Source organism: Falco cherrug, chromosome 12 (genome assembly GCF_023634085.1).
Source record: "Falco cherrug isolate bFalChe1 chromosome 12, bFalChe1.pri, whole genome shotgun sequence".
NCBI classification, from domain to species: Eukaryota; Metazoa; Chordata; class Aves; order Falconiformes; family Falconidae; genus Falco; species Falco cherrug.
The window spans coordinates 11,754,616-11,769,289 of NC_073708.1; the positions used below are offsets into that span (position 1 = coordinate 11,754,616).

General features: G+C 38.4%; 1 protein-coding gene across 2 annotated transcripts in view; it reads left to right on the top strand.

The window, feature by feature from the left end:
• Positions 1–14,674, top strand: part of VAV3 (vav guanine nucleotide exchange factor 3) — a 171,316-nt gene that overhangs the window by 60,573 nt on the left and 96,069 nt on the right. For both annotated transcript variants that reach the window (XM_055724411.1, XM_055724412.1), the window contains exons 3-7: positions 3,112–3,170; positions 4,031–4,096; positions 7,043–7,151; positions 10,406–10,498; positions 10,599–10,667. In XM_055724411.1, coding sequence (XP_055580386.1) covers positions 3,112–3,170; positions 4,031–4,096; positions 7,043–7,151; positions 10,406–10,498; positions 10,599–10,667 — 396 coding nt within the window. The remainder of the gene's footprint in view (positions 1–3,111; positions 3,171–4,030; positions 4,097–7,042; positions 7,152–10,405; positions 10,499–10,598; positions 10,668–14,674) is intronic.

The window sequence follows — 14,674 nt, forward strand, 5'->3', positions numbered from 1 at the left end:
CCGAGTCCGTCAGTTTGTTAAAAGTGAGACACTTTGCCGGGTTTAGCTTGATTGTTTTGATGAATGTCTATTGAATCTCTGATTGTTTTCTGACAACTCATCCCATATGTAACTGTGACTTTCCCCGTGGACCTAGAAATTCAGGAACTCTTATTGAGAGTTCATGTAGTGGCTCAGAACCAAAGAAGTGAAATTTCACGTGGAGGGAGAATCTTTGCCCCACTTCATGTTGGAGCAAATACATTTACATGTATGTGATGCTGAAATTGTGTGTTGACCAGAAGGGATAGTTTCACATATGATTACTTGTGTAAGTATTCCTGACATTTTCTCAGAATTCATTAAGGAAACGACAACAGCAAGAAAAAGACACCTCAGTATAAACCATTCTGTTTCTTGACAGAACAGTGTTTTAAGCTGTGCTTTAATAGGCGTGCTCAATGGGCAAGCATTACCTTTTATTTTGTGGAAGTTATGTTTGTTTTCAGTTATGTGTTTTAATCTTAAATATTGAGGTGGTTATTGGCCTTAAGCTGTTAATTGCTTTGTTTTGAAATAGAAGAATAGTGATCTTTGCCCACCCATTACCCTTCCCCTTTCATGATGCCAGGGTGACCACATACTTCTGGAGAAGGCATTGTGTCTCTGAGATACTGACAGCTGCTGTGATGATTACCATTTTCTTCTTATCCAGAATGTAGTTTCTGATAAAAATCTGTGCATTAGCTTCTGAGCATGTTGGTTTGCTCTTCCTGCAGTGCCAGACCTTCTCCAGTCTAAGAGCAGTGAAAATTATTAGTAGTTTTCTGTTGTCTCTAGCTGTATAGTTCCTTTCTCTCTCTTCTCTGTGTGCATGTTCTTGAACAGTCTTCTGGCTTCCTCAGTGTGTGGAGGTTTTTCTTTCTCCACTCCTCCCCCCCAGAAGGTTTCACATCAGTTCCTGAAAAAGTTTTTCTATTCCTCTTAATTAGTAATTCTTGCTTTTGTTTGTGTTAGTGTCACCTGGTGGAACATTTTGGGAGTAACGTTTGCTAGTTGTCTTCCTAAAATTCGTAATTTTTTGTTGTACAGATTTTTTTTGTGTTATCTTGAAGCAACCATAATTTGCTGTGAAGAGTAAGCCATACTTCTGCTGGGTTTGATTATGCTAGATAAGTGAGAATCCTTCTAAGGAAAAGGGTTTGTGTGGGTGGAATAGTTTGCAAAAGGTTTTCTGTGTGCTGGAAAATAACACGTTGAAACAAGAAAGGGATATTTAGTTCATGAGAATTGCCCCTCTCTGGTTTGAAAATCATTAAACCTTCTTTGCTGTGATTTTGCCAATCACTGTACACCCATGTGTCACGACAGATCATTTTCCTAGCTATTGTATTTTCAGTTAACTTCCCATGGTGTCTTGCCTCGTGCAGTTTAGCAGTCCTTGCAGTCTTGCACTGGGATTCTCACATGTGTGCAGATGCAGGTTTTTGTATGATACAGAAACCAGAACTCACCTGCGACAGCAAGACTTCTTAAAGGAGTCTTTTTTTCCCTTTTTTCCCTTTTGACTAATGTGAAATAGTTTTTATTAACTTACTGTTTATTCAATCAATTTTTATTCAAAACTTCCAAAACTTATTCTAGGCTGTATTACAGTTCTTCTATTCATAGGGGAATGTATGTGCCCATACCTTTGATTATATTCCTAGCATATTTATCTGATTTTATTATTCTTCGACATTTCTGTAAGGCAAAACCAGATTTTCTGTGACATAAATTTTCACAGCAGCTTAAATGAACCCCAAATGTTCCTTTCACAGGAGTAGTATAACTTTAGTTCGTTCTGAGTTTTGCTTGCCTGCATATGAGACCTGAATCACTTTTGGAGGCTTTGTAACTTCAGTTTAAGCTCTGTAGTTGGTGACTATTCTCTGTGGTTTTTACTTTGTCATTCTCCTGCGTAAATATGTCAGTGTCCTTCCTTTGAGAGATGTACTTTTAGCTGTGTGTTTTATGGTCTGGTTAGTCTTGTAATTAAACTTCAAGAATAAACAGCTTTAATTGTAGAGATTATTCCCAAATGCCAATGGAATGTAGAATTACTATACTGAATTTTGATACTACCGATAAAAACCTCCTTTGGAGATTTCAGTTTGGCTTAATATGGATTTTAAGCTGCAAAGACCCAACGTGAAACTTTTGGGAAGTTCAGGGGAGACTTGGCATCGGAAGTATGGAAATTCAGATGGTGTAATTTTGTCTCTCTCTTCCCCCCCCCCCCCCCCCCCCCCCCCCCCCTCTCTAGCAAGTAAGGCTTGCCAATCTGATAGTGCTCAAAATAAGAGAAAATATTTGTGACAGAGGGGACATGCTAGGCAGAGTACAAACTGGTCTTGTATTATTACAGCTGACAGCAAAATAACTCCATCTCTGTGACTGTATGTACATGTGTTCTGCCCTCCCTAATGTTCTCCCTCTCCTGTTGCATAACCATGAGCACTTACAGGAGGTATTTTCTTAGAATGAGATCTTCCAGACTGCTACTAGCTTCTGAAGATAAGCAAAGCTTATGGGCTCAAATGTACAGCGTCTTAACTGTTGCCTGCCAAGAGCTTACTTCTCCGTTGCGAGGCAGCCCTGAAGAGGAAGGTGGCTTTCTGCTGATTTGGCATTTGGCTCCCTCTTCTGGCCACTGTTAGGAAAAGCTCAAATTAATACTTTCATATTTTCTTTCTGGAGCTCCAATAATAATAATAATAATAAAAAAGTCCTCAGAGCAGTCTGTAAGATAAAATTTGATCCCAGTTGCAAATTGATTGTCTGTCTGATTTTTGACATACATGATCTGGTTTTAAATTCACTTAAATTGGCTTTTACTTGTGCTAAAACTTGTAAATACGAGATTTCCCTTCGCCTCTCTTTGCGCTCCCCGTCACATTCCCCAGTTCAAAAGCACTAAACACCAGCTCCTGGGAAATCTGGGGAAGTTCAACGCACTCAGTGTTTGGCACAGCCAGTTTGGCACAGTCTATATAATTCCATGTGAGATAACTTTTCTGATAATTAAACAATCGAGAACAAAATATTTTATTGCTTCTGTTCTACAACTAATCATGGTTCCTTCTTCTCCAGGTGATAGAAACGCTTTCAAAACTTTCTCGTACTCCTATTGCATTAGGCACAGGAATAAGGTATGTTATTGCTCTAGTAAGTAGTGGGAATAATGCTTTTTGCGTGATGCTCCTTGGAAAAGTTGTTACAGACAGTATAGGCAGTGTCCCCTGGTTATAAACCAGATTGCCCAGCGGACAGCTAACCAAGGCTATGCACCTTTGAGGAGCTCTGAAAGGTATTTTCTACCTCTGGCATGCTTACTGAAGTGCCTGAACCGCCTTTACTTCTTGTGCTGAAACACAAGGTGAACAAATGAGCAGTTAGTATTTCAGAACTTGTGTGATAGTTGTGACACATGGATCGTAAGTCAGGCTAATGCAGTACTGATCTATGTAAAGACAAATGGGTTTTCTTTTCTCCATTCTAAAATTCAGCAAAACTGCCAAGTTTGTGAGATTCTCATTTTCCAAAAGAAACCAGAAGACCCCAACCAAACCAAACCTAACCTCAGAAACTGTAATTGTGGACTGTGGAAGCAGGTGAAAGATTTCATGTTTTGTGTTCTCCATCTTTTTGAATGGTTTGATTACCATAAATGAATGGATGATGCTTTTAAAACATAGACAAAATACCCTAACCAGTCCTGTAAACCATGTCTTGTGCTAAAGAGAGGAGTTAATATTCTCAGCTGAAAAAATGTCAATGATGTGTATTCATGGTGATTTATAACAACTCCATCTAGTAGGGTTTTTTATTATATTAAGTATCAATTCATATACAGAAGTCAAAATACACAGATATTGGTCCTCAGAGAAAGTGGGGAAAATACAAATATATTAACATACAGTAATCTGTGTGAGAATTTTAGAAACAGAACAAAACCTCACTGTGATTAGACTAGTGCTGTTTATAACTCATGCTATTTTTCTTTCCACAGGCCCTTCCCTACAGAAGAAAGCGTTGATGATGAAGATGTTTACAAAGGTCTTCCTGATTTAATAGAGTATGTTGTAAATCCATAGTTAAATTAAAGATTTTGGCTTTCAGTTGCATGCTATTATTTATATGTTATGCAACACATACTTTTTATGAGAATTGGATATTTATTTGATTCTAAAAGATTTTGTTAGCCATTGTGCTGACCAGGAAGAATTAATAATGAAAGCTTATCTGAATGATTGTAATACATTCATATATGTAAGGAAGCATGTTTCATAGAAGGTGTTGGTAGCAAAGTAAATAATGAATGAGTTTTTAAATTATTTGCCTGTACTATGAGAATGCTTTCATAGAATTACAATACTAGTTGTAAGGGACCCAAGGAAATAGTCTTGAACTTGAAAAGAAAATACACTTTGGATCATAACTCAAGTGAGTCATCTCCCTGAAGTCAATGAAATTCTTCACATGGAATGCCTTTACCTCTCTGTGTCAGTGTTTGTGGGATGATTAATTATTGGCAGTTTTCACTTCAGCTTTGAGGTACGAGCAAGATATACATGAATGTACTGTATAGTATTGAATGGTAGACTGCAGCTTTATTTTGCAGACTGGTGAGATAAATGCATCCGGGCATAAAAAATTGCCAGGAAGAACTACTCTTGTATGCTGTGGCTAGGATCTCTCAGGATCCATTGGGAATCACGCTGAGTAAGAGCTAGGATCAGAGCTCACTGTCCCAAAGTTTACCAGTGCTTACCTCACTAGTGCTCATCTGGCTCTGTCTTGGCTCCGGCCGTGTTGTATGTCGCTTGCTGCAATGTGGTGAGGTAGCTGCTGTTCACATGGTGGATTTGTTTCTTTACTGCCTGTAAGGAGGGGAAACCCTACCACGGCTGGTGCTGCTCAGTTTATCACCTTCCCTGCAAAGCTCATCCTTGTCTTCTGCAGCTGACTGGCTGTCTCGTAGATAGCTGGTTTTCACTCTGTGTAGCTGAATGTGCAGAAGGTAGGAGTTGCAGACACCTCTGACACCCAAGTGCACTAGAGGTGATGTCCTCATCTCATAGATGTGGTGGGATTAGCATTGTTTGAAAATATTTCTATCATCAGTTCTTAAACAGGCATACAGATTCAGTACTGGGAGACAGTCCTTGATGTAAAAAAAATTAAAAAATTAACAAATCATACTAAAGAAATTGAGATGTGTAGCTCTTCTTTTGCATCAGAATACAAATGTTATTCAGTGGAATTTGATAGTTACGTGTCTCAATTGTGGAGGAAGCAATTAAAGAAGTACTCTCTTCGTAAGAAAAGAAAGTGCTAGTGAATGAAGCAGATGGCCCACATATTTTAGTTTCTCTTAATTAGTAAGTGTATTTGACTAAAATTAATTTAATTGTCCTTGAATTTAAATGGTGTCTAAAGAATTTAGAATGAATTTAAGGCTTTCTGTCAGAAAGAGCTGCAGCAGTTAAATGTTTCTATCCTTACTCTGCCTTTTTGCCTGCTTTTGTTCCCTGGAGCGTAGGTGGTCAAATGAAGTGTATCTGCTGCACCTGACACAGCTGCCAGTATTTAATGTAAAATGTGAACACACCATCATCACTGGTGCAAGCTGAAATGTTAGACTAACCTGGAGCACCGGAGTTTTCTAGCTCTCCTGGGGCATGGTATCTGGAAAAGGAAGGGATGTGAGGAATTTCTGTTGAATTTTATGTTGAATCCCCTAATATATTTTTTAATCATTCCATCTACTGAAACTTCCAATTCTTCCTTATTTTATCCTTCTGATGTTCTCAATTAAAAACAAGACTATATTTTATGAGAAATTAAAAATACATTGGCTTTTGTATATAGTCCTGATTATAGTCATAGTGATTTTGTCTGGCATTTCCAAGTAGTCCAGGTGGCCGCTGAGTTGTAGCAATTCTCATTCATTCTGATTCCTTTGAAATGATTAGTCTCTGCCCATAGAGCTTCTGATGTCCTGTTCTTGAGTACTGACAATTCACTTACAGGAACGGCTGCCCTTCCTAGTTCTAGTGGACTGATCCTCAATTTTTCACTCTGAAGGACTTCCAGTAGTAGTAATCTCAAAATTATCAAAATAAAAAGAAGTTGTCTTCCAATAGTAATAATCTCAAAATTATCAGCACATCTCATCAAGTTTCTGTATTACGATGACTGGACTACTTTCAGTATCTTTTAGAGTTCTGTTGGAGACCTACCCTAAGAAATGTGGGTGAAAGAGACAATTACAGGCTTGCTATGGTCCTAGTGCAAAGCAGGCAAAACTCCAGCAGGACTGGCTAACGAAGTTGAATTAGCTGTGGGTAGAGTTGAGCATTGACTTCATGCTGAGGTATTCCTGTACTCTAGGGAGTAGGAGGACACTTCTTGTGCATGCACTGTTTTGTTGAGCTGTCTGACTTTCAGTTTGAAAGGTTGCTATTTTCATTTTGGGGTAGCTGAAGGTTGCCACGAGGTGATCAAGATGCTGGCTTACGGTGTGGGTGTACGGAGTCTCAGCTGCTGGCTCTGCAGCCTTTAGTGTATTTTACCCAGAAACTCCTTTCTTTAGGCAGGACGCAGACCTGTAGCAGTGTCTCACGTACGGGTGCAGTGGAAGGCCAGGCAGTGAGGAGGGGCACCTCCCTTTCACTGGATGTGGTGGGGAAAGGGATGAAGGGAGCAGCTGGGCAGCTCCTTGTGACCCAGCTGGCCTGACAAGCTGCTTTTGGTGCCTGATTTTGATCCTGTGTGGTTGTAAATTCATGCAGTCTTCAGTGTTGTGTTGATTTTGTACAACTGTATTTTAAATGCATTGGGGAAAGAAAATTAATGGACTTAATTTCCCTTAATGAGTTCTTTTCATTAGATAGTTCTAACAATTAGTCCGTTTGTTTACTGTAGAAATGTTTTCCTATGAGGAGTGGTCCCACATCAGCAGAGCTGACAGCAATTTGCCTGTTCTGCACAGCTTTTTTAAATTGTGTTTTCCTTTCAGTGAAACTGGTGTTGATGAAGATGAGGAGTTGTATGATTGTGTCTACGGAGAAGATGAAGGTGGGGAGGTTTATGAAGACCTAATGAAAGATGACGCAGCACAGCAACCTGTATGTTTTCCAATTTCTAGCTATTTTCAAACAATACTAGTTCTATTTTTGAAAGTTAATAATTGTGAAATTATATCTTTATAGCTAGTTTCGCTGAAACTTCACTCGTGCTCAGTTGCGTCTGGACCTGTCATGTACAGTGCATTATTTCCCGTGTAAGACTTTGCAGGTTGTTTTGGCAAGGGGTCAAACACTAACTATGATAATTTTTGAAAGAAATGTAATTTTGAAATGAAATACAGTAGTTACAGATTTTGTTAAATAAAACCCAAATTAAAAAAATGAGTTGAAAAAACACTGTTCTTTATCTAATGAAGTCACATTCGCTTGCAGGCAGGATGTTTTAGAAAAGTGTTTGAATCATAGGAAATCTTTACTGTGATCGTTTTGACTTTTTATTTTATACTGAAACTCAAAACGCATTAAGTTTTGGCTTTCACATAATGAGTGTGGGTGGTTTTTTTTTTTTTCCCCTTCAACTGTAACAGTTGGTAATCTCTGGCAGTTGGTAGTGTCTAAACTTTCTCTGATTCTTTCCTGTTGCAAATGTCACTCTCGCATATCTGTGTTTCTAGCAAATGATTATTATAGCAATCAGAACTCTCACGTTCTAATTTTAGTTGTATCTTAGCCTAGATACTTCAGATCAGACTTTCATTTGTTTCTTATAGAAAATAAATGAAAACTGAAAACATGTATTTTTTCCACAAAAAAATATTTTTTTCCACAACATGTAATGAATGGAGGCATTGCAATTGTTTTGCTGTGTCAGCTTTCTTGAATGCGGTAATTATTTCTGATATGTGATAATTTCCTCTCAGGTTTATAAATACACTGTATGATGACTTTGCGCAGTTCTTCCTTTTGAATCCTATGTGAGAATTCCTTGCATGTGAAAACACTAGCCCAGGACAATCTTCAAGTAGATTTTTAGAAGAACCCAATGCTTTTCAGAGTCTCCAGTAGAAGCCAAAATGCTTTACATCTCCCTTATCCTTGATTTATTGTCATTATCTTCTGATGTTAACTGTTCAGGTTACTTTTTCTGTAGCAGTAGCTAACCTTCAAAGGCTTTTTTCCTCACTTGTACTGGTAGACACATGATTTCTTATTTCCTGTCTCCTTTTGTTTATTGCACTCAAATTCTAGAAGTTTTTGGTACGGACAGAAAGTTGATACGTTAATTTCTGCCTGAAGTGCCTATGTGAATGATCGGCTTTGGTTAGGTGAGCGCAAAACTGAAGTGAGTGGTTTTAAATGGAATCCCAGGATTTTGTTTGCATCACCTATATGAGAGTTGGTAAACAACAAACCTGCACATTTTGCAAATGAATATCAACTCCTACTGGGCACAACAACTTCTGTATTGGTACAAATACTGCAAGTAATTTGAACAGTATTGGGCTTCCAATGGTAAATGTGAAAAATAACAAAAAGCCTGGATAATGTCAAATTCTAGTATGTTATTGAGATTAATTATCTATGGCTAACTGTGACAGTGCCTGCTTCCCCTGCTAAAGAATTTGGGAATAAATGGTAGATTTTGAGATGAGATTGATCAGATGCTCACAAAGTATGTTTTTACTGATAATGACAGACTATATTTTTGCGAAATGGTTACTTCTATCCCCAGCTGATAAGGCTGGCACTTCAATGTTTGTTGTGGGGAAATTAAGAACTGCACTAACTGGGTTTTAAAGAGTAATTTCTGAGACAATGCAGCACCTGGTAGATGAGAGTCAGAAACCGAGTTCCAGTTGCAGGAGCTGCTTGTAGAGTCACATGGAGGCAGAGAAGGATAAGGAGATACATCAAAACAGCAATCAAAGTGTGAGCAGTGTTGAAGCTTTACGTGCCTGTATGGTTCACAGCTTGGTGTCTAGTTTAGGCTGTAGGAATACATTTCCCACTCTTCATAGGTGGCCAAGAATATCATGGGAGCTGTATGTCGCTCATGAAGAGTGTAAGTGCTGCTTGCTGTTGGCTGTGGTAGGCTTAGCAGGTGTGTCAAGTAGAGTGCTAGCAGAGAAAGGGGGTAGAAGCAGTCTAGCTCTTGGACATGCTAAGAGCTAATTGTTAAAATTTCAGTCTAGAAGTTTTGCTGTTGCTGGAGGAGAGAAGAAGCCTTTCTTTCAAAAGCTAAAAATCTTTTCCTGAACAGAAAGAACTGCAGTACTAAATTTCTAGTCCTGACTATTCCTGTATTTGAGTAACACCTATAATCAGGCGTATTATGTGCAGTATGTGAATTCCCTGCATTGGGTAGAATAAAGGTAAGATACAGTTAGGGATATGCTGAAGGATGCCTTGGAAGGGTGTTACAAACTGATAAATAGGCTTCAGACAGGATGTGATAGTACTGTTGCTTATTAAGCCACTGCTTATTGTTGTTTTTGGGGAAAACATTTTGGATATATTATTACTTTTAATTGTAAGAGCCTATCCAGTTACTGTGTCAGATCTCCAAGCTGACTTACATGACTCCAGATATTTTGAGTCTTGCTTGACATGAATGCTTCCATACCTTCTTCCAGGTATTTACTCTTATTTGAAATCAGGTTTACAAGTTATTGAACCTGTAATACTGTAAATCTGATCTTCAGTAACAGTGCCTGTAAACTGTTTTTATAAAGTCCTGTGCTCATAGTTAGTCCAATTTCCTAGAAGTCTGGTGATTTACTTGAAAAAAAACCCCAGGATCTCGTTGAAGACACATACATACCTATGGAGGAGCTGAACTTTGAGGTCACTGCACTGACTGGAGAACATACTGGCATTGTGTCTGAAGAGAAAGCTTCCCTTGAGAAAAGGGGAAAACTGTAAATAAGTGCAGGGATTAGACTGAATCCAATATTTATGGCAATGCAAAGTTACTTACATGATTTAGCCCCATTAAGTTTAATGGAATTATTAACTGCTGAGTATTTTAAATAAGATTTCTCGGTCTGGATGTAAATTAAATGTGACCTTGTATTTCAGCTTCTGGAGTACATGCAGAGACTTTAGCATTTTATGTCTAAACATTAACTTTTCATAATACTCCTTTGATGCTGAATTTTAGTAAAACTCTTAAAGCCATCAGCTAATTGAACATTAAAATATTCTTGGTTATTGCTGTCATCTTCGGAGACTGCAGTACTCAGAAAATTTCAGGAAGCAGTTATCCTAATTGCTTAATTCTAAACAAGTAAATACATTTATTATCTATTAGGTGCCTGTTATAGACTTTAAACTTGACTCCATTGTAATTGCAGAAATATACTGAAAATGACATAAGAAGCTGTTGTCTTGCTGAAATAAAGCAAACTGAAGAGAAATACACTGAAACTCTGGAATCGATAGAGAAAGTAAGATACTAATAGAATCACAACTTACGTATTTTTATAGCAGTCTAGAAAATGTAATGACATGGTCAAATATATATATAAAATTATTTTCTCCTTGCAGTTTTTCATGGTACCATTGAAAAGATTTCTGTCAGCATCAGAGTTTGATACTGTTTTCATCAACATTCCTGTAAGTAATTGCATATTTAATGAACAGATACAAGGTGATATCTTTGTGTTGTATGTCACTGCACAAAATGATTATTTGAAATACAATGTACAATGCATTTATGTAAATATTAGGGTAGTTGATAAAAAAGATGTGTATTTAATTTTTTTTTTTTCCTGCTTGAGGGGAATAGGATAAGAGAAATAGTATTATCATGTCAGAGAGTGAGTAGTTATAAACTGGAGTATCTTTGACCCTTAGAAGCTAATAATTTATAGAAGATGGGTGATCTGCTAACGTATGCTGGTATTGTAGAGATGATACGAAGTTGTACTGTTAGGTTGCCTACCACTGTATGCTGAGTGATGCTTTTGTCAGGATTTCTATAGACACTCTGCAAATCCTTTTATCTACCCTGGCTCTGTCATCAGTGAAGAAGTTTTAAAGTTAAGATAATGCACAGTTTTGGATTCAGAATCTGGCACTGGAAAGGATAAGAAAATTCTCTGTGAAGTATCTGGGAGATCTCTTTATTTGACTGAAAGCGTAAATGTTTCTGTGATTATTACTTTGTTCCATTTATTTTTCGCCTAATCATAACACATGACAATTTAGGTAAATTTTTTAGTTTTCAGCAGATGTTTTTATCTGACTTGAAAGGAAGACATCAGATATGGTCTGAAGACTCTCTTAACACAGGCAAATGAATGTTTTTCAGTGAGGTACACTGTAAAGAAAGGGTCCCCATAGTGTGGACCATGGGCTGCATCAAACCTTTACTACCTGTAAAAGATCACCTCTGTTTTGGCCATCTCTGGCACATCCCACAGGTTCTCAGGGCTGTAGGGAAGAGGTGTTGGGAATTTTTTTATTCTGTGGGAACCTGGCCTTTCGGAATGTTTTAGTTGCCGTTCCAGCAACTGTTTCAACCTGACAGAAGTAAAATTAAGAGTTGTTACATTGATGATGGTACTTGGTACACCTTGCCATATCTGTCCTGCTATTAAAGTTTTCACCCTGAATCTCAGTTGCTGTGATTTCCTTCTCTTTTTGAATATTAGTCCAAAATACTGCTGCAGATATCAGTAACCTACTTGTCATCTTGAAGTATGTTAGCTGCCCATAGAGATATCTGCTTTTGAAAAAAAAAAAAAAAAAAAAAATTCTGTCCTACATTGTTTTTTATTCATTGCAAATAAGGCCCTAGTGTGCCCTACCTAAGTTACTGTAAACCTCTTCCCTAAGGATCAATGTGCCCAGGGATGTTGTTGGGTTACATATATTGAAAGAGCTAAAGCTAGCCAACGTGGAACACTGCACAGAGGTATAAAAAAAGGGCTTATATGCTGTAAGCACGAACTGAGAGGTCAACCTACTCACTGCTCATTAAAGAAATGTAAGGCAATCAGGTAACAGGCGTAAAAAGAGCAAAACCTATTTATTTGAATCTAGGAAGGCATGTAGTAAACTGTTACATATACATTGTTTTACTTTGATTTTCATTATCAGCATTCAGTATTCGGGTGTTACAGGATGGTGCTAATTTCTGACTCCACTAACATTTCATAGGCATACAAAAACATTAAAAGATTCCCAGGACTTGCCTAAACCAAAAATATGTGCAAACACTTCGTCTGCCGAGACCTTGTCTCTGCGGCAGTTCCTCAGCAGGAAGGCTGGAGGGCAGTGGAACCTTGTTTTAAACTAAAAATAGCTGTTGCACAGAGCTCTACAGCAAACTGCGACGTGAAGAGCAAGTGCGGTGTTCTTAGAACAGGATGGATTTGATTCTGTTAAAGGGTTGTGGTGAAGGATCGGTGCTTTAGGGTGATGCTGCATTCCTTATATAGACGCTGAAAGATGCTTGCTGAACAGTCATCTGCTGATATCAAAATATATTTTATTTTTAAGAAAAAATACCAACAAATCAACAACCCCAAACTACTCAGCAGTCTAAGAGCGTGCCTTTCTTTAGGGCTCAGATTTCAGAGTTCTGTCCTGTGAAACGTATGTATAGTTCTATATTTGTGTGTGTAGCTGTGTGCATATATATCTGTGTATATATATATGTACATATATATGCAGTTGTATGTACATCTGTGTATGTGTGCACACATATATAGATGCATTTGTATTTACACCTATGCATGCATTTGAATTGAGACATATGATGTGGACGTATTTCCAGCTCTTTCACTCTGTATGTATGTGTAACAGATAACTGAAGTGTTGGAACTTTCATTAACTGTTAATGAAGTTAACATCAGTTTAATTTAAAACTTTGAATTGGAGATAGAAGCTCAAAAAGACATTTTACCCCATTAGCACTAAGCTGTTTTTCAGGGGGGTTGCTTAGTTGAGTCCCTGTGTGTTCCTGAGAAAATGTTCTCCTGTAATATATTAATTGGGAAGCATTTCTGTAATTGGAAAGCATTTGTCTAATAATGTCTTTGTCTGCCACAACTTAAGAATCTGAGGGTATAATGGAATTACAGAATGGTCAGGGTTGGAAGGGGTCTCTGGAGATCATCTAGTCCAACTCCCTGCAGGGTCACCTAGAGCAGGTTGCACAGGGTTGTGTCCAGGCAGTTTTTGAATGTCTCCAGAGAAGGAGACTGCCCAGCCTCTCTGGGCAACCTGTTCCAGTGCTCTGTCACCCTCAAGGTAAAGAAGTTTTTTGCTCATATTCAGAACAAACTTCCTATGCTTCAGTTTGTGCCTGTTGCCCCTTGTCCTGTTGCTGGCCACCACTGAAAAGAGCCTGGCCCCGTCCTCTTAACACTCCTCCTTCAGGTATTTGTAGCCATTGGTAAGATCCCCTCTCAGCCTTCTCTTCCCCAGGCTAAACAGCCCCAGCTCTCCCAGCCTTTCCTCATAAGGGGGATGCTCCAGCCCCCTCATCCCCTTTGTAGCCCTCCGCTGCCTGCTGCCCCCTGCCCCTGGTAGTTCCCTGTCTCTCTTGAACTGGGGAGCCCAGAACTGGACACAGTGCTCCAGATAAGCCTTCACCAGGGCCAAGCAGAGGGGCAGGATCACCTCCCTTGACCTGCTGGCCACAGTCCTCCTGACGTACCCCAGGATCCCATTTGCCTTATTGGCCACAAGGGTACACTGCTGGCTTGTGGGCAACCTGCTGTCCAACAGAACTCCCAGGTCCTTAAGGCTATACAGTTGCTATCAACTGAATTTGATCTGGTTTAATTTTTTTCTCCCTCACCTGTGATGTGATTGACCTTGCGTGTACTCTTGTACTCCTACTTTTCATCAGTATAAGTTGTTTTCACTTAGTTTGCAACTCAATGTTGCATACTATTTTTGTGGTATATAATTTACTGCATTAAACCATCTTCAATGGCTTTTTTTTTTTAATGTCCTCTATTTTTTCATTACGGTGGTCTGTACACCACTTAGTCAGTTATCATGATTTCAAAACTTAACCTGTTTTTACTTTTTCTTGTGAATTCTTTGACACTATCCATGCAGTATTAAGGCTGATGTAATCTGCTATAGTTGCTTACAGGTTTTTGTCTAGTAGTGAACAAGTAAGGTGAGTTGCTGCTATACTCGGGGAGCAAATCCTTCTGCAATATTCTTGCCTTTCATCCATTAGTTGCCTGCTGTATTGGGAAACTCATTATGATTGCAGTTAACTTGGCACTAGAACATCACTAATTGGTCAATGTAATGTACAAAACTAATTTTTCACAGCTCAGGGACATGAATTATTACTTTATCTTGTCACTAAAGCATTTACTTGACTTACTTAATTTTAAAATTATCATTATAAAATGAAGATGAATTAACAGCGCACGTTCCAAGCTAGTATAAATTAGTCTCTAATAGGTAGTTCTTGGAGTTTAGTTTTTCTTGTCGCACTATATGGAAGATGTGGCAAACCTTGAAATTAGGTACTACTCTCAAATGATCGGTTTTCAATTTTATTGAAATTAATGGGTCTAACATGAAATAACGTATTGTTATATTCAAAGCTTTAAGTTTTTCTGTTTTGAAAAACCTTTCCCCCTCCC